The sequence below is a fragment of the Macrotis lagotis genome, chromosome X (genome assembly GCF_037893015.1).
Source record: "Macrotis lagotis isolate mMagLag1 chromosome X, bilby.v1.9.chrom.fasta, whole genome shotgun sequence".
Classification (NCBI taxonomy): domain Eukaryota; kingdom Metazoa; phylum Chordata; class Mammalia; order Peramelemorphia; family Peramelidae; genus Macrotis; species Macrotis lagotis.
The window spans coordinates 94,667,706-94,692,754 of NC_133666.1; the positions used below are offsets into that span (position 1 = coordinate 94,667,706).

General features: G+C 34.1%; 2 protein-coding genes across 7 annotated transcripts in view; one reads left to right on the top strand and one right to left on the bottom strand.

The window, feature by feature from the left end:
• Positions 1-18,095, top strand: part of MCC (MCC regulator of WNT signaling pathway) — a 219,108-nt gene extending 201,013 nt beyond the window's left edge. For 3 of the 4 annotated variants that reach the window (XM_074202759.1, XM_074202757.1, XM_074202758.1), the window contains 2 exons: positions 7,444-7,566; positions 9,087-18,080. In XM_074202759.1, coding sequence (XP_074058860.1) covers positions 7,444-7,566; positions 9,087-9,267 — 304 coding nt within the window. In that variant the 3' untranslated portion in view covers positions 9,268-18,080. Of the gene's footprint in view, positions 1-7,443; positions 7,567-9,086 lie in introns of all 4 variants that reach the window. The other variant, XM_074202760.1, reaches the window with a different exon arrangement.
• Positions 18,096-20,890: 2,795 nt separating this feature from the next.
• Positions 20,891-25,049, bottom strand: part of DCP2 (decapping mRNA 2) — an 87,189-nt gene continuing 83,030 nt past the window's right edge. For all 3 annotated transcript variants that reach the window (XM_074202761.1, XM_074202763.1, XM_074202762.1), the window contains one exon: positions 20,891-24,745. In XM_074202761.1, coding sequence (XP_074058862.1) covers positions 24,582-24,745 — 164 coding nt within the window. In that variant the 3' untranslated portion in view covers positions 20,891-24,581. The remainder of the gene's footprint in view (positions 24,746-25,049) is intronic.

Genomic DNA, 25,049 nt, shown 5'->3' on the forward strand with positions numbered 1-25,049 from the left:
GGGCTTCAGTTGAGATTGTGGGTAATCATTTTGTTTCAGTTTTGGATAAGACTCATTTGTAAGGTTAACAGTGTCATTTTCTTTTCCTGAAATTTCAGTATAAGTCAAGGCCAAATTGTTCAGATATTTCTGCAGTTTTTTTTAACTTTTTTTTACAGTCATAGCAGTTTTTTATTTTTGAATTTTACAACTTTTCCCCAATCTTGCTTCCCTCCCCTGCCCCCTTACAGAAGGCAGTCTGGTAGTCTTTACATTTTTTCCATGCTATACACTGATCAAAATTGAATGTGTTGAGAGAAATCATTTTCTTAAGGAAAAAACAAAATATAAAAGATAGTGAAATTATATAAGATAGTGGGTTTTTTTAAAATTAAAAGTAATAGTCTTATAACTCCACAATTCTTGATCTAGATACATTTGGTATTCTCCATCACAGATGCTCTAAAATTGTCCCCAATTACTGCATTGATGGAATGAGCAAGCCCATAAAGGTTGATCACTACCCGTTTTTTTTAACTATTTATTGACTTTTGTACTACTGTCAGGAATGGTACTTAATTAGATTAAAATTAAAACTTCCTGAGATTACACATATAAATCTAAACCACCATCTGTTCTCATTCTGCTTTTTCTAGAGTTACCTTTAAGGTCCATCTGTATTATCAGATTTCTGATATACATGCTGAGGCTTTTGCTGTTTTAATTTTTGGGTTCAGCAGGGTTTTGGTTTTGTTCCAAACTGAGTATAACTGGTTCCTACAACTAATGTCTGTGCTGCGTCTGTTCATTTACTCAAATTAATTCCTATAGTTATTTGATACACTATATCATAAACACAGAAGTCACAAAGATATTTTTAAAAATGCATTCCTATTAGATAGGATATCTACTTGTATTTACATAGCTTCATTCCTAGGATCTCAAACTAATAAAAAATTTTTAATTGATTTTTCCCTACATTCTGAGACATATATAGGAATAGCTTTGAAAAGATTAGTTGCTTACTCACAGTCACACAGTTAATCTGGAGCGATCTTATGCCTCTCAAAGTCTGTTCTGACCTTGTTAGGCATTCCACCTTCAGTTTGCTGACAGAATGTCCTTTGGTGAGTATGTGTCTGATCTCATGTGAATGCATGTGAGTAATGTATCCGCCAGGGCCAGTATCTATTTGGATAACTGGAAATTTGCACACTCCATGAATGTAATTTTGTATCTGTCAATCAGCCAAGTGGTAAGTGTAAACAGACTAGTTTATAGAGGTAGGTGTGTCAGTCAAATACTTCCCCATGAAGTAGGGCATCAAAGTGCCAACACCAGATTGGTTTTTAGTGGATTTGCTTAGGTATCCACCAGAAAAAGACTCTATAGGCTGTCATGGTAAACTGACGGATGACTTTACATCTACCTTTTGTTGCCTGGTCCTAAAATAAAAGCCCTTAGAATTCAGAACTAAACTTACTGTCAAATTGTGTTTTAACCCTACAATATTTCTCCAATACTGATTCAACCATATGCAAGAATACTTCCTTTCCTCCTGTTCATTTAGGAAGCTGCAATGTGCCACACATTTATATAATTACAAATATGCCAGATATCCTGATAAAACATTAAATAGTATTGGGTGCTAATGCCCCTGTCTTATTAACCTGTTTTTTACATTCCAGCTGGGCAAAGATTAATTTTTGAAAAATAACTGGCCTGTGCTTCTACTGTTCTGGAAAAATAGGAAGCTGTAACAATGAGAAATAACCATTTTCTGTCCCCCCACCCCACCCCCTCCCATCTGCCATTCTCTCCCTCTTGACCCATTCTTCCTTGCTTCCCTGGTCTCTTAGAAGTCTCAGTTCAAAGCCTTCTTTCTGTAAGAGGTCTTTTCACATGAATCCATCCCTACAGCTAGTGCTTCCCTCATGGACTCCCGTGAGACAGAGGATAAAGAGACAGGCAGATAAAGAGGATAGATAAGACAAAATAGGTTTATCTTAAACGTACTTAGCTATTTTCATGTTATTCTCCTGCCTTCTTGTGACCTTTTTGAGAACTGCAATCCTTAGCATGGTGCCTTGTATAAAGTAAATGCTTAATAGAGAAATCGGTCAAGATGACAGAGTAGGAGAAAGCCCAGCAGTCCAGCTTGCCTAACAAGGATCTCAGATAGTGCCAGATCTGGTAATGATCAGAAATATAAAGAAAAAAATATAATAGATCTAACAAATGATCAAATGAAAAACTATGGAATAAATTCTGTTGGATTGGAAGCTAGATTCCTGTAGTATGTTGAACTCAGCCCCTGGGTTAAGATTAGGGCCTTAGCAGTTGTAATTGCTAGAGAATGCTGAGATCTTGTTTTTATTTAGGTTTGGTTTTTTTTGCAAGGCAGATGGGGTTAAGTGGCTTGCCCAAGGCCACACAGCTAGATAATTATTAAGTGTCTGAGGTTGGATTTGAACTCAGATACTCCTGACTCCAGGGCAGGTGCTTTATCCACTGTGCCACCTAGCCACCCCAATGCTGAAATCTTAAAGAGACCTGATCTTTCTATTTTCCTATCGCTAACCCTTCCCTCAACCCTTTCATCATGTTTTGAAAATCAGTGCTTTCCTCTGATCCCCTAGAGGAGGAGTCTAAGATTTGAGACCCATCCCCAACCAAGAGGGGAGCTTAGAGTCAACCCCTCAAGGAATGGACTATCTCTCTAACCCAGAAGATCTTGGAGTCATTCCCCAGGTTGCTGAACTGTTGCTTTGACTTCATCAGGACAACAGATAAGACAAGTAGTGGTACAAAAGTGAACTTGCCCCTTAGCCTGCCCAAAGTTCAGATCGGTACTTTTTGCTATTGCAAAGTTGATTATATAATATTATTTCATTACATATCTCATAATTTCCCCCCTTTTCCCCAAATGATGGGTCACCCTTTTGCTTTTAGTTCTTTGCTCCAAATAAAGTATGGGTGTTTTCAGATACTTTGCTGTTGCCTTAGTAGTCTAGTAGTAAGATTACTATGGTTTGAATGAAGATCTTCTTATTCCAAAGCCATACTTTTTCTTCTTCACATAGCAGCCTTTCTTGAGAAACTCAGTTAGAAATGAACTTCCTATCCCTGAATTCTAATAGTACTTAGTGGCTTCCACTGGTGAACTTTTTGTATTTTTTTCCTCTCTTCCCTGCTGGATTTCTAGATAAATCTCACCAGGCAAAGGATTATTTTATTCATCTCTAAAGCCACTTAGTACCCAACACAGCTATTTGATGTCTAATAAATATTTTTTGAATGCATAAGTGAATGAATCAAAACTTTTTGGTACTAGGGTGTTCTGCTCTCTAATATAAACCTCTATAGAGGTCAAACAATTATGATTTAGTCTACATTAGTCACCTATCTCAAAAGTTCTCATCTAGATGATTATCTTATCTTCTCCAAGAGAATAATTGAATTAGAGATCTCTTATCCCAGTTTTTTCTCTCAAGAGATTTTTTGAAAAAATCCGAAGTATTTCTTCATTAAGAAAATATTATAAAACCATCATGTGTAATGCCCCATTTTTATGTAATGGTTTAGTAGTTGCTGTGTAGTCTTCTGTAATGATATATGGTGTCCCCAACAGTAATTATATGAGAAGTTATTCTCTACAGCTTTAAAAATCTGGCACAATGAGGAACCTTTGAAGTACCCCATGACAAACCACAGTAAGCCACCAAAAAATATAAATCTTGGTATATTAAAACAATAGCCAAACTATTGTGCTGTCATCTACAAAATTTTTTGTAACTTGGAAAACTAACATGTAGTCATAAAGAGGACACATATTCAAATTGTGGCTCTGACTCTTAACTTACATAGGGTCACTCTGCTAGTCATTTCTTTAAGCCTCAGTCAGTTTCCTTATTTCCAAAACAGGGGTAATAATATATCACAGAATTATAATGAAGAAACTGCTTTGTACATCTTGAAGCATTGTGACATAGTGAATACGTACTATACTTAGCAGGAAATTGAGGTTGAAATCCCAGCTTAGAACTTGCTGTGTGTCTGATCATGGGCATGTCATTTACAAAAGAATTATAGAGTGAGTTAGAAGAAAACTCAGCAGCTATATATTACAATTCATATCAAACAAAAATAAGGCTTCATTTTAGGTATGGTTTGCAATAGATTGGTTATTAAGGCAGTCTTTTTTACTTCTGGATAGCTCTAGTATTTTAGATGTGTTTGGGGTTTTTTCCCCTGACATAAAGCCTAAATTGTTCTCTTTTAGCCTTCACTCATTGTTCTTTGTTTCTGTGGCCAAATAAATTCAAACTTTCTTCAAATAGACAGGATCATGTCCCAACCTTTTTAATTTTTTTATTTCCCATGCTATCTAGTCTTCATATGGGTTGGACTAAAGGCTGTTCACAATTCTGACTCCTGGATATTCTCCTGTTTATCAACAGATTTTTCAAACTTGCACCTAGCTTGGGAACTCTAATATGCCTCTCTTAATGCAGCCCCCAGAGAGCATTACATTTTTCAAACAATTTAATTAAACTCCCCCCCCCCCATTCTATTTGTAATGTTGACTGTTTGAACCCAGTAATAAGTTTATGTCTTCTTTGTTGAATTTAATTTCATTAGATTTAGCCCTTATATCTTTAAAGGATGTGTTAAGTTTTTAGCTCTTCTGGGCTACATAGCTCAACCAAAACTTGTCTGGGGTCTCGCATAGGATTTAATATTTATGACTACAACATAACCCATATTACCAATGAGTAGTATAATAATAAAATGTAATGTTGCATGAATGGACTTTGAGGGCTGCCTGTTGCCTGAGGGCTGATGCTCTAAAATTTATCTAGATTGTTTTGGATCATGTCATCCATTGCCTTTAACTATTCCTCCCACCTTTGTGTCATATGCAAATTTGATAAGCATGGTCATTAACAAGTCATTGATAAGGAGGTACCATTTTCCTTCCCAGTCAGAAGACTTGAGTTCCACTCTTTCCTCCTCCTTGTGACCTTAGGCAATAGTATAGCAGCTGTAAAATTAATAGGTTTGAGTATATGGTGACTGAGGTCCTTTATAGTTGATCTATAAGCCTATCATTTCTACTGTGTTATACCACTCTATGTTTTAGTAACTGACTGTGCGTATTTCTCAATCCCACAGATATACACAGTAGATGTTAATGGATCCCATGAGATGGGATACTGTCAAATGTGAAAAGCCATTAGCAGATTCCTAATGTATATGTAAAGATTTTTACAAGGAGTTTTTAATTATTTGTTCCCAAGCTAAGCCTCATTACCTCATCATTTTTAATTATCAGAGCTGACTGCAAAGTTTCAAGATCATTTAGATGAGTTTCTCAAAGGGATCTGAGCAAATTTAATGCCATGAACAGAAAATTAAATAATTGCTTCACCCAGAAATGTCTTTATTATGCTAGTATATAAAGTGATAGGTAGTAGCCTACCTCCAAGGGTTGTTGTAAGAATGAGATAATATTTGTAAAGCACTTTGCAAACATTAAAACTCAATATAAATACAAGCACTATCATCATTGTCAATGCCACCAATTCTGTATCTGCTATCTTTAATCTTGGTGAGGCTATGTTGATGACTGTGGAGGAAAAAGTAAGGCTGGTCATGTAGCACAGCACCCCCCTCACTCAAATCCAATTCGTGTGCTTTTCATGGCACCACCTTCTAATGCCATCATCTTCTTCAAAAATGAAGAACATTACACATCAGAAACTTAAAGAAAAGAGAATATGAAGAAGTGGGGATGATAAAGTGTCATTGATTACCTTGAGGACTAGGAGAATAATGATTGAGAAAAGGCCACTGGATTTGGCTTCAAAGCAATCATTTGTTAGGTAGTACAGCATGAAGTGATAAAAACAGTAGCTGGAGTGCCAAGACTTAAGAGAGAGAAAATAGAGTCACTATTGTATATGGCCTTTATTAGGAGTTTAACTTCAAAGGACAGAAATAAAAGGATTAAGTGAAAGAGTTTTTGTTGTTTTTCCAAGAAGGGGGTAACATGTGCATGCTGCAGAGAATAAGCCAATAGATAGTGATAGAGGAGGCAATTTGTGGAAGGGTAGGAATGGATCCCTTGAATGGATGGAAGGTGTAGCCTTGATAAAGAATAAGGTCATCCTATCATATAAGGATGAAGGAGATAGTGGCAGAAGACATATGAGCGATATAAGATGAGGAAGAGAGAAGAGGGAGCTCACATTGAATGGCTTTTTTTTTTCTGGTAATGAAAATGTTCTCAGGTTTGAAGGTGAGGGGAGAGGGAACCATGGGAGATTTGTTGTTCAGTCATTTTTAGTTTTATTCTCTTTATGGCAAAGGTATTGAAATGGTTTGTCATTTGCTTCTTCAGTTTATATTACAGATGAGGACTAAGGCAAACTGGATCACAGAGTTACCAAGTGTCTGAGGCGTTTGGATTCAGAAGATAAGTCTTCTGACTCTAGGCCCAATCTTCTATCCACTGCACCACCTAGCTGCCCTGATGGGAGACTTGAGGAAGAGCAAAAAAGTTTCAAAGAACCCCTGTGGAAGGACTACCTTCCAGTAGTGAGGTCCCAGTCAAAATTTTGTAACATAAACGTGCAGTAGTCCTAATCAGAACAGTTGTGTGATTTTTTTCCCTCCAACTCTGTTTAGCAGTACATTTGTTAGGAATGATGCAAGGCTGATGATAAGGATTCAAGCTAGGAGAATAATGCAAGAGTTGAACTTGTTTAACAAGAGGTCAAAAATGGGGAAAAGGGGAGATAGATTGTAATGGAAATTTGCTTAGTACCAGTGTTGAATCTTGTCAGTACCATCTACTAGCTGTATTAGCATGAGTAAGTAATTTAAACCTCTTTGAGCCATATTTTCTTTATCTATAAAAATGAGAGGAAGACCATCAATATTTAATTCACAAGGTTGCTGTAAGGAGCATATAAAATATTATGTGGAAAGTAATTTTTACCATTTCTTTCTCCCTTTTGCATAATATTTATAGTTGTTTCATATTCTCTCATAGAGCTGATTAGTTGGCCTTCCCTTTAGAAGTTGAACTACACTCCTGGTCCAGACCATTTTGTCCTTCTTCTGATTCACAAAACATTATTGGGTCTTCTTTTTAATTATATAATCAGCTGGGCCATTAACCAAGAGAGCTTGTATATATTCTAATACACTATCTGTGTATTATTATTTATGGGAGATGCCTAACAAAAGGTGCCTCCTTAAGCCTAGGCCAAACCCAATAGTAATTCTGGTTCATTTCTTTTACTTGTCTGAAAAAAAATAGGTAATAAAGCACTACGATATTCTGGGGAGGAGGGAAATGCCCTCTGGTAAACTGAATCACCTACCTTGATTCTGATACTAGGATAATTATCACACTCATGTTCATCAGGCCTCTGAATGCCTCTTCCTCTGACACAGGGAGAAGAAACTGAAGGCCAGAGTACAGGAGCTTGTGAGTGCCTTGGAAAGACTGACAAAGAGCAGTGAAATCCGACACCAGCAATCTGCTGAATTTGTTAATGATCTGAAAAGAGCTAACAGGTAAAAACTCACAAAACCTTAGTTTAAATGTCTTGTATGCTGCCAAGCATATTTTCAATCACTATATAAAGAATTTTATCAAAATGTATAAAACACTGTGTTGGTTTAGTAGGAGCTGCCCCAAGAGCCTGGCCCTCCACTCAAACAACTTTCCTGAGAAAAGCTCAGTGGATAGCTTGGAGTCAAGAGGACCTGAGTTTATATATAACTTCAGACACTTGACACTTATTAGCTGTATGACCTTGGCAAGTCAACTTAATTCTGATTGTCTCACATCCTGGGTCACTTCCAGTCATCCTGGTTCATATCTGACCACTAGACCCAGATGGCTGTGGAGAGGAAAGCAAGACTGATGACTTAGCAAAGCATCCACTCATGCAAAACCAATTCATGTTCTTGTCATAGTATCACCTCCCCTGATGTTAGGGTCTTCTTCAAGAATGAAGGACCAATATCATCTTTATAAGTTTTCTAAATCTTTTACTCTCAAAAAAAAAAAAATAAGCTAGCTAAGGTTGGCCCCAGAAGGCTTATTTCATGCTTTGCAGTCTTTAGTGCCCAAGTGGTCCATATTTAAGAACTGCTTTGAGTTTTAAAAATCTAAAAAGGAAAACTTGGGTAAAAATCCTAGGAGGCAGGGTATGGTATAAAGAAAACCAAACATGGGAATTAGAGGGACTAAGTTTCAATTCCAGCTCTGCTATCTACCATCCTGTGACTTTTGGCAAATCACTTCACTTCTATGGCTTATTTTCTCATCTCTAAAGTAACTTAATGAGCTCTAATGTCCTGTCTGTTACCAGATCCATATTAGAGCCTATCTCTTCTCAAACCAGGAGCAAGTTTGTTTTAATGTTAAATGAACTGTTGTTTTTTGATTTTTCTCTTGCTGAGCCACCTACTATAAATCCCCCACAATTTCTAACTTTGCCATCTGTACAGCTTTCCATAACTGTTTTTGGTCTTCTGTTACTTCAGATTTTTAGTTTCATTTTGAGTACTGCCAGAGCTAAAATGATGGAATGATAGAGAATAGGATTTTATTTATAAAAATACACATTTCATATTTCTGAATGTTTCCAGTTAAGGGAAGATCAAACATGTGTTGCTCATAAGGAGTATCAAGAGACAGACAGTTATCTCTGTGGATAGATAATATAGACACTCATTTTTGCATATAGCTTTAATTGCTCATTTTTAATCATTTTAATCATATGGGTTTTTTAGGGTAATTATTCAGTTAGATTCTCTTTATCTGCTGTCCATCCCTACAGATGGACAGCAGGATTCAAATCCTGCCTCTGAAACACATCACCTATAATGCTCTAAACAGCTCTCTTAAGAGTTCTTTGCTTCGGTAATGGGAGTTTGCTATAGCAATGAAATCACAGGTCCAATCCCTATCCTCACTAGTCCCTCAGCCTGTTTTCTTTCAGGTCTTTTGCCCTAGGATTTTAACTTATCTTGCCCAATGCCACTTGAACTAAGTTATCTTCCTACCAACTTCTATTCCTCCACAGTAACCTGGTGGCTGCATATGAGAAAGCAAAGAAGAAGCACCAAAATAAACTGAAAAAGCTGGAATCTCAGATGATGGCCATGGTGGAGAGACATGAAACCCAAGTGAGGATGCTCAAGCAGAGAATAACTCTGCTGGAGGAGGAAAACTCAAGGCCCCACACCAATGAAACCTCACTTTGAAAGGATTTCAGGCACCAAAAAAATGCCCATAACAGATAATCTGGAGAGAAGGGCCAGGAGAGTTAAAGAATATCTGCCAGGATCTACCAAAGAAGACTGGCAGATAATGGGCAGTATCTGTCAAGTCAATCTCCACTCAAGGTCCTCTTGGATGGCTTCATCAGACAGTGGTGGTTGGTCACATGTCCTGTGCTTAAAGGGAACGTACCTCACAACACAGTGGTCTAAAGATAAATATACATTCCTTATGTTCAGGTTGCTCTGGCTACCTCCTCACAGGTAACTGACCCCAACAGATTTCAGCGTTTTCCCTCTATTTCCCCCATTACCCCCTGCCTCCCCAACCTTCTAAGCATTCTTAAAGATACCATATAAACTGAGTTATGAGTCTTGAGTTTCTATAATTTTTTGCCCTGGCAGTGGACAACACCCCTCCCCTGCTTAGTTTTCCCCTAACATGCAGAAAAATCCTAACAAAGATAAGTGGCAAGTATATGTTATGTTCTCAGATGCTTATTGGGTTGAAGGCCACAGTTCTCTGGCAAATACCTTTGCAGTTTATTTACAACTACAGAGGATCCTACTTAAGTGACCTTTCCTATCTCTGAAGTTGAAACATAGTTGTCAGTATATCTGTCAATGGGAATGTGTCCTTCACAAGGATAAGCCCAGGTCCTTTAGTAGAGCATTATAATATGGAAAAAAACAGAAACTGAAAATCTCTCCCCCTAGTCCTGGGGTTGACAAGGGAATCCTGTGTGAAACCTCTTTTTACAAATCTCAAATTTGCGTTTCCCTCACCCATCCCCTTCATCATTAAAAAAAAAAAAAATGTACTTGGTTTATTTTGTGAATTCCTCAAAAAAGGTATCTCTGCACTTTTCCAAGGATGTGATATATTAATCCAAGATATTAAATATATACATACATATATACATACATACATACATACATAGCTCTGGGTATATGTTGGACTAAATACATTTTGGCAAAGTTGTGCTAAAAGAGGCAGTTTTTATTATAACATGTGGAATCCCCAAATCATAGGTACTTTTCTCCATATATTCCCATTATCCTTGTTGGAGCATAGCTCAGAGGAAGTGAAGAATGGCATACAGTATAGGTATGTAGGAAAGGGTCAGATGAAGATTTTATGGGCCTAAAAGGACTATATACTTCTTAGGAATTAAATCTAGAATTATTTTGTTTTGGTTTTTCCTACTGAGAGTTTTCTATTCCCATCTTACATACGGTAGAAGTTTAATGTTTTGACTTTCTAACCTTCTATGATCTTAATCTCAATTCTTCTGATTACCTCTCCTCGGACATTTTCAAATCTAATTTGTGTCTGTGATACAGTGATTGTTAAAAGCCCAATCTCTACAGTTAATCCTGTAATGACAACACATTCTATCCAAGACTATATAAAATTTTCTGTACTTTCATAGCTTGTTATAAACTGAAGTTTATGCAAATAGTGAATGACTAGGAAACAGAGGCAAAAATTGATATAGACTGTAGTTGTGAAAAACTACTCGACTTAGACTGAATGAAAAAGAACATTAAGGTTCCTAGCTATAGAGGAAGAATTCAATTGAATAAATATTTATTACCTTTACATGCAATGCTGCCTAAATGCCAGGGGTAACAAATAAAATGAAACAACACAGCCTATGCCCTAAGGGAGCGTCCAGATAATAGTAAATGTAAATAAAAAAGAAATATATTTTTGCTTTATTAAAGGAAAACTGTGCCCACGAGCTTAGATCAAAAGCAGTGATTTCTCTACAAAAATAATCAGGATTGGAAAAATCAGACTCAGAAATCATCTATTCCAAGGGTCTTATTTTTGTGGGAAAATCCAAGTAACATGGCTTGCCTAAGGCAAGTAGCAAAATCTGAGCTTAAATTTAAATGTCTTTTTTTCTACTCCATTACAAAGTACCATACTTGTTGACCTCACTCAGCTGTTTATTTATCTCAAAAAACTACTAGTTGACAAACTCTATAGGTAAGGCAAGTCAGCATTAACAATTCTTCCTATTCCCTTTAATTATTAATAGGTAGCATTCAAAGAGCGCTTTAAGGTTTTCAAAGCTAATATATTTTACTAATATATATAGATATATATTATATATATATATATCTACAGATATGTATACAGATATCTACCTATATCTATATCTATATATCCTCAGATCTGCAGATGGAAACAGAAGCAAATTGAAAGTAAATGATCAAATGGCTAGAAAATGTCTGAGGCTAAATTTGAACTTAGCTTCTCCCTGACTTAAGTCAGGCCCAGCTTTTGCTACTTAACAGCCTCTTTGGAAATATACACTAAAGACTTATTTTACTTTGGATCAGTGGAATAGAATTGGTACACAAGGCACAGAAGTAGTAAATGATCATGATAATCTATTATGTTAATCTAGTGTTTGATAAACCTAAGACTCCAGCTTCTGGGATAAAAATTCACTATTTGGAAAAAAAAACCTGCTGGGGAAAAATGGAAAATATCATGGGAGAAACTAGGCATAGACCAACATCTCAGAAGTAATTCAAGATAAGATCTAAATGGGTACATGATTTAGAGTTAAAGGTAACCATAAGAAAGCAAGGGCTTTGTTTACATGTCAGCTCTATGGAGAGAAGAATTTATGACCAAACAAGAGATAGAGAATATTATGAAATGCAAAATGGATCATTTTGATTACATTAAATGGAAAAGTTTTTGCATAAATGTAAAAGCAAGGCAATCAGGATTAGAAGGAAAGCAGAAAAGTAGGAAAGAATTTTTATAGCCAGTGTTTCTAATAAGCATATAGAGAACTGAATCAAATTTTTAAGAATACAAGTCATTCTACAATTGATAAATGGTGACAGGATATAAATAGGCAACTTTCAGATAGAAATTAACATCTAGTAATATAAAAAATGCTTTAAATCAGTATTATTAGAGAAATGCAAATTAAAACAATTCTCAGGTGCCACCTCATACCTATCAGATTGGCTAATATGACAGAAAAGGAAAATGATAAATATTGAAGGCGATAAGGGAAAACAAGGACACTAAAGCATCACTTATAGCTGAAAGCAGCTATAAAACTGCATACACTTTGATGCAACAATACCACTACTAGTTCTATAATCCAGATACCAAAAAAAATTAGAAAAGAACTCAAATGTACAAAAATATTTATAGCAGCTCTTTTTTGAGGTGGCAAAGAATTGGAAAATAAGGGGATGCCCATGAATTTGGGAATGACTGAATAAGTTGTGTTATATGAATGTAATGGAATACTAATGCACTATAAGAAATTGTGAGTAGGCAGATTTCAGAAAAACCTGTTAAGATATACAGAAACAAAACATTGTACAATGACCATAACAGACTTCATTCTAATCAGCAAAACAATGATCCAAGGCAATTCCAAAAGACTCATGATGGACAATGCTATCCACATCCAGAAAAAGAAATATGAAGTCTGAATGCAAAGCATAATTTTACTTTTTTTCTTGTGGCTTTCCCTTTTATATTATTCTTTGATAACATGACTAATGTGAAAATAATGCTTAACATGATTGTACATGTCTAACCTATATCAGACTACTCACTATCTTGAGGAGGGATATAGAAAGGATTAAGAAAAATTTGGAACTGAAAATCTTACAAAAACAAATATTGAAAATAATCTTTACATGCAATTGGAAAAAAATAATATTAATTGAAAAAAGGAATAACATTTTACTACATATTAGTTGAGAAATTTTCAGGGAAAAATGGAATAGTGTTGCTTTCACAATTGTGTAAGGAATTAGAGCACAAAAAGAATCTTTTTTCTTTCCCTCTTCAGATACTTAAAAAGAGTAATCCCCAGCCAAAGCTAGAACTGCAACAGTTTATTTAATACATACACACATACAAACATTATATGGTTATATTGCCTCTTTCCTAGTTAATTTACTCAAACACTGATAAATATTTATGGAATTGGCAATACAGTTTTTGTATATTAAACTAGGTCCACTTAAAAATTTTTTTTGTAATTAAGCGTCACACATTAGGTTTTAACTCATGATCTCTGGTTTGGGTAGAGTAGAAACAGCAGAGCAGAGATAAAAGTCTGTGCTACCTTCCAGTTTTAGGATTCTTTGATCATTAAGTTGATCAGGAGACCTTTAGCTGTTTTTTCAAGTTCCACTCTGATGTTTGTCAGATAAGCATGAGTCTGTTATCAAGGTGGATAAAAACTTTAGTTCCTCTCCCGGTCCTCCAAAAACAAAGTACATCTTTTTTTCTCCCAGATTTCATTTCTTTTATATTTAAAATAAGCTGCCCCTTGTCCCCTCTTTTACTATTTTAAACCAGGATGTGAGGTAGGAAGCATAATTCTTATTTTGTTAGGCCTTTTCTTAATCAAATGAATACATGGGATAGAAAATAATCAGGTACTTTTAAAAATTCTTTTCTAGTGATGGGTAAAGAGGTTGATGGAGAGAAAAGGTAGTGGGGGACAGTAGAGTAGGAGGCAAACCCAGAGATTTCACTCTGTCATTGCAAATCAGTCCCAGTCTTAACTGTCTAGGGGCTCAAAAGGTCAAAAATATACCAAGAAATGTTTCTTCTTGACCCTGAAGTTAATAATCCTTAAGCCTTAATTATTTTCTCCCTTGACCAGCATTTTATAGACTGGAAATAGTAACAGTGCCTAATTTTATGTCTTGTTTTGGTGTGGGGGAAGCTAACAAGAATAGCTTAACACAATAATCTTTGGTTCTGTGTCTTTGGGTTAGTTTGGATATATTGTTAAGAATTTAAATACAGTAGATTTTAATAGCCTTTAATACTTGGTTTTCCCCTTAAAGTGGTGTATATTTAGCTCTCCAATGAAAGAGCTTTTCCTGAAACAAAAATATATACATAAAAAGGCATGCCTTTGCAAATCTCTTAACAGTATTCATAAGCCTAAATCTTTAGGTACCAGGCTCTAGCTGTTTACTGCCTGTTTGGTAGTAAACAATAATGTGAGTTAACTAACTCATCTGATCTGCTATGGAATGTTTGACTGTTAACTTCATAGAGGTTTTAATGAGCAAGATTCTCTGATGAGGCCCTTTCTCCAAAGCTATTAGGAAAATATGGAAAATATTTTGAAAAAACAAGCAAACTTGAAACAGTTCAAAACTATCCTGATTTTCCTGGTTGCAACCAGATTAATTGCTTTTCCTAAATAAGAAATGTCCCATATATTCTTTGAAAAGCATACTACAGTGTAGTTCTATTACCTAAAAGTTGTTATACATTTCAAACAGTATTTCCCTGAAGGACAAAAAAAAAATTATCTTACAATTCCACAGTAATTGGGTTATTTTTTTCTTAAACTGAGTTATTTAACTAATGAATTGATTCTTTTTTTAAGGGATGGGAAATGTTTAACTCCAAAGGGCCACATAAATAATATTTTTATGATTTTCTCTGGTAGCTGAGAATTTTGCAGATAGCTATGCTGAAAAAGAAAATATTCATTTATAAACATCAAGTAAGAAAGGAATTAATTGATGCTTTAAACTGAGATTTGCAAATATTGTGTAGTAAGTACAGGAGTCAAGCATTGTTTGGGGCTTCTTTTGCTATGAAACAAAATGTTTATTGCAAAAAATATCTTTACAAAAGTTTATTTGGATCCTATCCCAGTTGACTTATTTTTAAAAGCATTTCTTTTATTAAAATATACCTCTGTGCAAACAGATCAACTCAAAGTGTAAAATGTTATTAAGCAACTTTGTTCTATAATTAAATGTTTAAGAGGAATATTATTCTAATTCCACAAATACTTATCTCTTACATTTAACTGAAAATTTCTAGATAAATTTCCCAGTTAGATTTCCTTGTGTTGTTTGTTGATCCTTCTATTATTATAGGATCTAGGGACATTTATATGCATTTAAAATAAATGCTCCCATATGCAGATATGCTGAGTAAGTGAAGTGTTCTATAATCAGAAAGTAATGAAACTTGACCATTGGTTGAGATGGGCCATTCTCTTAGCAATGAATACAACTTACTATAGGCATTTGACAAATATTAACAACAGTCTTTGTTACCATGTATCACCTTAATATCAGCTCAGCAGAACAGAACAAGCTACAGATCACAACTCCTCAGAAAATTAACAGAGTGTATACATCAACCAATCTAGGGTTACTACAGTGGCAGCAAATGCTGTTTGGCAGGAATAAATAAAGTTCGTTAATTTTTACTGAATGACTTACAAAGCAAAACCTAATACAGTCGGTGATCCTAATTCATTTATCTATTCCTAATAAAATCCTAAAATTGTTTGTATCTTATTTACTTTGCATAAAAGCATAGTTTTATGTTTTTTTAAATGTGCTTTTATATTACTCAAATAAAAATTGTTAGAAAATTTACATTGGCTTGAATGTATTGTCTATGTCATTAAAGGACATGTGACTTTGAATTTGTCAGTATTGGTCAATTAATTATATTCAGAATTTCTTTTAAAGGTTGTTGCTTTTTTATACCTTGTAATTTTTGATTTTTCACTTGTATGTTTTAAGTGTTTCCAATTACCTTCAATTTTAGCTACTGTAATAGTAGTTATTCTATTAATATAGAACTGTAAAAAATATCTGCATTTATTTATACAGAGATGTTTATAATATTTTACAAATGTTCTTATATTCTGAATAAATGTTTCTAATACCATGACATAATTTGTTAAATATTCAACTGGTCTGAAATAATTTAGGTAAAGAATAGATCCAAGGAAACTAAAATCAAAAGTTAAGGACAATTTAATTAATGTGACATGTTTTACACACTAATGTCAAATACCAGTACTTATCTTAAATCTAAAGGAATGCTCTAACTAGAAGACAACAATATAGCATATGTCAAATGGTTAAACCCACAGGAACAATATTTTGTAGTATATAAAGTGCATTTAATTCCTGCCATGCAAAATGTTATTCTTATCTGATTTAAATAATTTGACCTAAGTAAGGAAACCAATGGCTATAAAACTTAATTTTCTTTGCCAGGGAGGTCAGTAGTCTCCTACACCTGGAACTTACCTAGGAAAGGAAGACTTAACTATACAACATCCACTGTCCCACAGAGCAGATGTGAACACTACTGTAGAGCTTCTTGTAATGAGAACTTTTAGAGAAGATACTATAGTTTCAATGCAGAATTATGAGAATCAAATCCTCAATTTCTAAAAGTTTATTCATTAGCCTTTCCAATTTGTAAATCAAGCTATTTTTTATAATAAATCCGATCTTTAAAAAGTTAAATTTAGATTTTCCAGTGTTTAAAGAGTTATGTTAATTTACACCCCTCACAAAATTCTGAGTTGGTCCATGGTCAACTCACAGTTCATGAATAAGAGAAATAAGATCCTCCATGGAATTTTTTTTTTCTCAGTACTTTTATATTGACCAGCTCTGGCAACACAATAGCCATAGCACTATTGCAATTCTGCTATTGACAAGGATGTGTGTTGCCTCAAAAATTAGAAAGGAACAGAATTTTTGCTGGCTGCCTAGGAGAGACTGAGTTTGCATGGATATTAAGTTCTTCTTTCCCAGCTCCAAACTGTGAAAAGGAACATGGTACAAAATGACCTTTGAGTACAATGTTTCGATTTGGGAAGCTAGGTAGCAAAGTGATAGAGCATCAGCCCTGGAGTAAAGAGGACCTGAGTTCAAATTCAGCCTCAGATACACCTAGCTGTGTGACCTTGGGCAAGTCACTTAACCCCATTGCCTTAAACAATTATTTTTAAAAAGTCTTTTCACTAAAATTATTACTTAACAATTGCAATTCTTAGCAATATTGTAGAATTTCAGTTAGACAGGAGCTCAGCAGCTTACTATATGATGGTCATTCTGCTTCTGCTCAAATATCTCCAGTGAGTTATTTGCTCTACATCCCACTTTTGGATTATTGGTTACATATGATATAATTACAGAACTGGCAAATACTAAAACACATCATCAAGATTCTCCCCATATTACACAGACTCTAATTTCACTTAAAAAAAATCTGTATCAAGAGTTCTGTTAGAAATAGTGCACATATAGTTGATATATTGCTTGCCTTCTCAGTGGGTAGGAAGGAAGATGAAAGGGTTAGAACTCAAAGTTTTAGAAGAAAAGTATCTAAAAATAAATAAGATATTAAAACATTAGTGAGTGGCTTTCCATTAAATGATGGACAGTGAAAATCTAAATTGCTAAATTGCCTTTTTATCTAGCACATAATTGCTCTTGCATATGAAACAAGTTAAGAAGTTTCTCAACCACCACGATATCAAACTGCCAGTGCTAAAAACTTTATTCCAATAGTATTCCAAACTGTAATCTGTTCTTTTCAAGTTAATATGGTAATAATTACACAGAAAAGTAATACTCAGCAGCAAAAAATTGTTTTAAAATTTAAAAAAAATCATGACTAAGCATTAAACAAAATATGAAAATGTTTTAATTCTGAATTGGTGCTATATACATAAGAAAACAATCAGGATACACTAATTTAAAACATGCTTTTGTTAATTTTGTTGAAATGAATGATATATATAAAGTGGGTTTTAGGGCTCTAGTAAGTTTCATATTGTAGAAATATGGTTAAATAGTCTTGTTTCATTTACAAAATTCCTTACAAACCTTTCAGAGGCACATTTAAGCAATGGCGATGCCCTTCCCATAGAGCAACTGAATTTTATTAAATGCAAAATCATTTATTGTAAGCCAAATTGTCACTGGAAAAGAATAAAGTTTATAAACTTGCCTTATTTACTCTTCCTTCAAAAGATTTGGTTTACTTAACCTATGTGCTTACTAGTAAGAACTGCATTTCTTAACTATTTAATCCCTACATATATTTTCTTTCTGTTGACATTTAATAGGTTTCTAAATGATTTTTTTTCATTGAACATAGTTCAACTTCAACACTTAAAAGTTTTCTGTAACTACAGAAGTCCTTTTTTCAAAAAATGTAGACTAATCTATTGGGAAATAAAGAAAAAATGTTTTTCTATGGATAGGTTATCACATTGCCACAGCACTCCAGCTTCTTTACTTTCTCCCTCTAAACCAAACCTTAATGAAATCTTACTGTGTTTTTTAGAGGTGAAACATACTTCCACCGAACAGAAAATGACTTCATTTGCCCTTCTCAAAAAAGATTTCTTTATGTCTAAAAGAAGGATAAGAGAAAAAAATTAATTAGGGTTCCATTTAAGTAAATTTTGGTTTTAAGACCAGCTTATCTTCATTACATTTAGTGAGGAAGTAAAAATTCTATTTGCATTTCACAAATGCTTGAATAGTGGTACTCTTTTATTTGAGGGATCCAGACTGAGCCTACACTTTTTAAAAACTGTATCCTTTACAAAATAATCAAACATCTGTGTTAATTTTTTTTTTTTTTTGCACATTTTCCTTCCATTATTGGCTATTGTTCTTTGGGCCAAACAAATATGGCATTATTTTTTTTTTAAGGCCTTCACAGCTTTGGAGAGCTAGCACACAGGTCTCCTTATTTATTTTCTTCCCAGGTTTTTAATCTAAATGTCAACAAAACATTAAATGCAAAACCATTCTCTGAAACGTGAGATTTGTTTTAAGGTATAGATAACCATAAAAAATACTAGAGAGGCCAATACTATATTGTATTCAGTATGGCTCAGTAAATCCACAGCCTGTAGTGGAATACATAAGCATGCATTCTTTGTGCTTTTTACATCAGTGAAATTGGACAGTACATGAACCTTTCCATCTGCTACTCAAATGCTGTAAAAAAAGACCAAATTAGTCAATTTTCTAAACTTCATTTTCAAGTAAGAACCTTGATATTGCTCTCTGGTATTGAATTTAATGTAATCAACAACAAAAAAGGTAACAGAAGAGAATGATCAATCATTCAGCAAGTTTGACAATTGCTTTCTCCAACTATAATGAATAGCAGTGCCTTTAGAGTCCAATATGTATAATACAAAAAAAATTAATAAAATACCAAATTCTATATCAGAATTTATGGGAAATGTTACCTGGATTTTCTGAAGGAAAGAAATTGTTACATTTTCCAGTGCTGGATTCACAAAATATAGCCAAGGATCTGAGCTTTGGGAAAGAAGAGGCTGCTCACTCCAAAATCTACAGATATTCCCCTCCCCACTACCTTTCCAGTGCTCCATCTACAAATAAATCTGACATCCCTATGCTTTGCAATAGTGCAGGGAGATTTCTCCACCAAACTACCTGCTATTAGAGGCCAAAAATTCTTTCCTCCTTGCAAAGGTATGTACATGAGTACATTTATTGCAAGGTGGAGTGGTTAATTCCTTGCAGGTATATAAACACATGAAAAAGAGGGCTAAATTAAGGAAAATGCTATGGGGAAGATAAAACAACACAAAATTTTATACCTATCATCATAGTTATAACATATCACTCAAGTTTGAATTGTATTTTGTTTGATGGGGGGACAGGGAGGAGGAAGATGATAAAATATTCTTAATGTTCACTCATACTAAAACTTCCAGAGACTTTTCAAATCAAAACATACTAAATTTAAAAGGATTTATTAATTCTTATGGCTGAAAATTTGTGTGTATTTTTTTAAGGGGATAATCAATACTATATTTATTTCACTTAAAGGTGGAGGTGGTACAGCAGGCCTATAAATAAATGACTGAGAAATTCCCAATCAACAGGTGGTTTATCAAAATAACCTAAGAATCTTTTTCTTCTGAGCTTTTTACCTCTACCCACATTTAAAAAAACCCCAAAACCACACACACACACACACACACACACACACACACACACACACACACAATGTTTACTTCTGCCACTGAATAAAATAACCTAAAGTGCTATCATCTGTTAAAATGCAGCTCCCTTATCATCACTGACCTCCATACATCATTTTTTTCCACAATGCTATAGAAATTAGAGATACAAGAGAGCAGTGTACCCTTTAGTGCCTAGTCAGTCATCTTCTTATTCTAGAGATTTTTCTTAAAATGTGAAGATGAAGGGCCTTATATGCTAAAGTGTTGAATTTTAGGTGTCAAACTTAAGCTAGTATTTCTTTACTCATGTTTATATAGGTTATAAAATGTCAACTAACTTGAGTGAAGCCAGAAGTTCAATTCCAACATATGGGCCAATTAGCTTTGCCCTCAGTGCCCATTAACCACACTTCTAACCCTTTTTATCATTTTTTAAAAAATCATAAAATTGGTGGGAACCGAGTGTTTGGAATTAAATTAGTACAAAGGAATTACTACCACCAGAAAAACAACTCTCAGTGTATATATCCAACAGATGATGAATATGGTATGTTACATACAAAGGAGAGCACGTCTTAAAAGTCATTAGCACAAAAAGTATGATCTAATATAAAGTCAATTATCACAAATAGGAATCCAACAGGCTTGTATTTCACAAATGCCATATGTTGAAAGGGAAAATGAATGACAGAATGGATAGACAGTTCAGTACAAATCCATTACTAACATTATAAAAATAACTCAAAGCACATAACTCCCCATCATTATTTTCCTTTATGAAAGATAACACAATCATCAAAAGCTCATCTTAATTTTTAATTCTAGTATTTAAGTTTGACTCATATAGTCCAGTATCAGCACAGAAAAAAAAAATCTAAGTTCCAAACATTGTGATGGACTTTAAAAGGAAAAAAATGAATCCATTAGAAGCATTTGGAGACTAAATTACATGACAACCATAGTTAATAGTAACTGATTTTGTTCAAAGCTGGAGAAAGTTTTCATCATGGCATTTGTCATGTTTTACCATTACATTCACTGAACTAGTATTTAAAGGGGAAATAAACTATTATTTAGCTTTAATATAGTCTTTCTGGCACTAATTCTTCCCACCATTAAGATACCCACCAAGTAAAAACTGTAACAGTTACAAGGAAAAAAAAATAACCCCTGAAATTTCTTTCTTAATGCTCAGTATCAACCTATTTCTTCTACAAAATCTAGTCTATCAAGTGTGACCTTCCCATCTTACAGGTTTAAACCCATGATAGCTGCTAACCATACCTTTGCAAATTTAAATTCACATTGTATAATCATAATGTAAAAGCAATCTGAGGTAAGTAAGCAGTACTTAACAATAGTAGTGAAGCTAGCAAGTCTGAGATTGGGCTTGTTTTGTTGAAAGACAAGGGGGAAAAGGAGAAGACAAGATGTTTTTAACATATACTGCACTGAAGCCTAGAACTCTTCAAGAAACTTCAAATGATAACATTCTAAATTAGCCTTTATGATTTCAGGTACCAATATTTCAAACTTAGAAATTTCTGAAATCTTTTTAAGAAACACTTTACCAACACTGTCAAAATAATGATTTCTGCTATAGATTTTCAACACCTCAATCTGATATTTATCTATTGTTATTGACCAGAAAAATAAAAGCCTTGATTTCATCATAATTCATTTGTTAATACAGAATGAAGTATAACTATTTAAAAATAATTTTAAAAAAATCAATTCCCTTAGTTTTCAGATAACTTCTCTCTCAAGGGCCCCACCTTTTCAGTTAGTTCTATTAGGCCCTCACACCTGTTTAAATGCCCCATCTCTCACAGAAGTGTGCTATCATTTGAGAAATCACTCATCTGCTGTCTTCACATAGGCTTATAGAAAAGTTATAAATGGTACTTCTGCCTTTTGGAATAAGCTGGTTAAATAGAAAATGCTTCACCTAATATTTCCAAATCATAAAAGTTACACATTATTAGTACCTACAAAACAATTTTTAAGAATGTAAAATATTCTTAGTGTACTACACCTCAGAACACATAAGGCAGGTTAAATTCAACTATTCAAAAAGTTAATTAAGAGATGTCCTCTCATAGAAGCATTTATGAAGCCAATAACTGAGCATTTTCCGACTAACTTCCTGAAATCAACAAACTATAAATAATGAAATGATTGTTAACTTTAGTACACATTTGTCACTTACTGGATTTTCCTCCAAATCAAGGTAGGAACCAGTTTCTGGCTAAGTTTGGCCTTTCCCAGGATATTTTCATCATTGACAAATTGGTAAACTTAAAGTACAAGGAAGGACAGAAAGTGCCACCTGGTGTACACCCATCTCAGACACATTCCCCATAATTATTTTACTTCAGCTAAGCTTCAACTCAGTTTTAATTTATGCATGTTTAACATTGTCTAGTGAAAAACTACAAGACCTAAAATGAACATAATCCCACCCCTAATTATGTTACCCTTATTATAGTACATTAAAATAAAGTAGCACAAAAATAATTGGAGTTAAAACTACCTGTATTAGAAAAAAGAGATATTTAACTCTTTAAGAGTTTTGTTAATTCCAAGGTAGATCCATTTCTTGCATTTGCTGATCTGTTTTGCATTAATATTGTGATCATGAAAATTTCCTTCCTGGCACCAGAAGTACTGACCAAAAACGGCTTAGGAATGACAATGAAAAAATGAAAACGATTCACTTTATGGGCAAATGAAGATTTCATTCTCTTATTGCTCATACATAGCCAACTATACAATATGGCTCAAGAACATCCAAAGAAGTAATATTTCTAAGAAAATGTCAAAAAGAATTCCAAAAACATTTATCTAACACAATAAAAGAAAAAAATAAACCTAGCTGTCAAAATGAAAGTTCACAAGTTTGTCACATTAAAAGATGTAGGCATCTAGATAACTTAATACTAGCCACATTTATGTTAATGAATACCTACCTGCCTAGTACCAAAGAAATCAAAAACTTTCCTCAATATGTTTCCCATTTAAAAGTCAATGCATGACGATTAAAAAAGTTACTATCTTAAGCTCTACTAGGGTAAAAGAGTTCCTTTTAAATGGACTAGCTATATAGGATGAAGTGTACTTATAGGATTTGGCAGTAGAAACTGTGAATACCACAAAAAATTTTTTAAAAACTATACAAGGACATGAAAAAACATGTATACTTATACATTCAACTATCCCCTTCCCTCAACGCTCTTATGCAAATGCCATACTTGAGGTCAGACACAAAATATTAAAGCACTTTCATCCCTAGTGATTGTCCTCAAAGCCAAATTTTCACTAAAAACGCTTATTTTCTACTTATATGTGATTCAATAATCCTGCAAGATATTCCTAAAAGAATGAGATGAAATTGCAAAATATTTTTAATTTCCTAACCATACATACAGACAAAGTGAAACAGATGCCCTCTTCTCTCAGTCTACTATACAGGAATTGTAGCATGCCTAATTTTTTTAATTCTAGGTCACACTACTATCTTTAGAAAATGGAATGGCAATTTCTATCACAGCCATCCTGAGATGTAATCCTTACATAAAATTTGATAATACTGGATCTGTACATATACATATTATCTTTTAGAAAAAATTCAGAACAAAGAAAAAACTAAAGTACATGCTAGAATAAAAAGTTGGAGTTAAAATGAGGATGAGACTTTTGTCGAGGCTTTTAACTCTCATTTCACGAGTCTTACAAGGCTCAGCTACATGCAACAGAGAAGTTAAATCTGCTTTACCTCTGCTACCCTTACCAAATCCAATTAATCTTCTGTAAATATTATTTGTCTTTACAGAAAGAGAAAGCTAATCTGAACTTTGCAACATACATTTTATAAGGATAAAATCTCAAAGAAGTGCAAACAATGGTATTATAAAGATTTGAGAAAAAGGAACCAAGAATTCATTAGGAGCATGGGTATCAGGCTCCAATAATGTCTCAATACAAACCCCTTTTAAAGTCTTTCAATAGCTTTAAAAACTTGAAAGCATAAAAGTTTTATGAGATTTTGATATGGCTTTAGCAATAATGATCAAAGATCAGTAATTACTAATCAGAGTCACTATTACTTTCTTGCAATTGCTCCTCCCCAAAAGAAGAGGGGTAATTTTCTTTTCAATCCTGCCATCTGCCTAAGCATAAAACAAAAGTTTTCTAAGATGTTAAGTAAAATATTAATGTTATTTCTTAATCCAGAACAATGCAAACCCTTGGTCACATAGAAAGAATACTCTCAAAAGCACAATGTTGGGCTAATGAGCTGAACACTGAAAAAGTAAGTTTATGTATAAAAGCCATATTGCATTTTCAATGCAACTTATTTTTTAACTTGTAAGAGAAGAACCACTGCATCTTTTTGGTCACCTGAGAAAGGTAAGGCTTAATTAGACAAGCACTCAATGGCAATAGAGCTCTTTGATCCTGGGGCTTCCTAAACACTCTTGGCCTATCTCAAAGGTCAAAGTTCTTCATTATGGCATTGTGGTCAAACTTGAAACTCAAAAAAGCTCTTGATGAAAACATGAACTTGCAGTGTCCATTATATGCTACAGAATGACCTTCCACCTGGTCTAGCAGCTGGTCTTCACTGGTACAAGAAAAATCATATACTGCATCTGTTTAAGAAAAAAATAAAGTAACTATTAAAAAAAAGTACTGCATCCTAAAGACGATTTTGGGCAATTTATTAAAACATTAAAATATTAAAGTATCTTCTCACACTGAAATGTGCCACATATTTCTGCAATTTGTGAGTTTCCAAAGTGTTAATTGATCCCATTCTTTTTTTTTGGGGGGGGGGGCAAGGCAATGGGGTTAAGTGACTTGTCCAAGGTCATATACCCAAGTGTTTATTAAGTGTCTGAGGACAGATTTGAACACAGGTCCTCCTGACTCCAGGACCAGTGCTCTATCTATCCA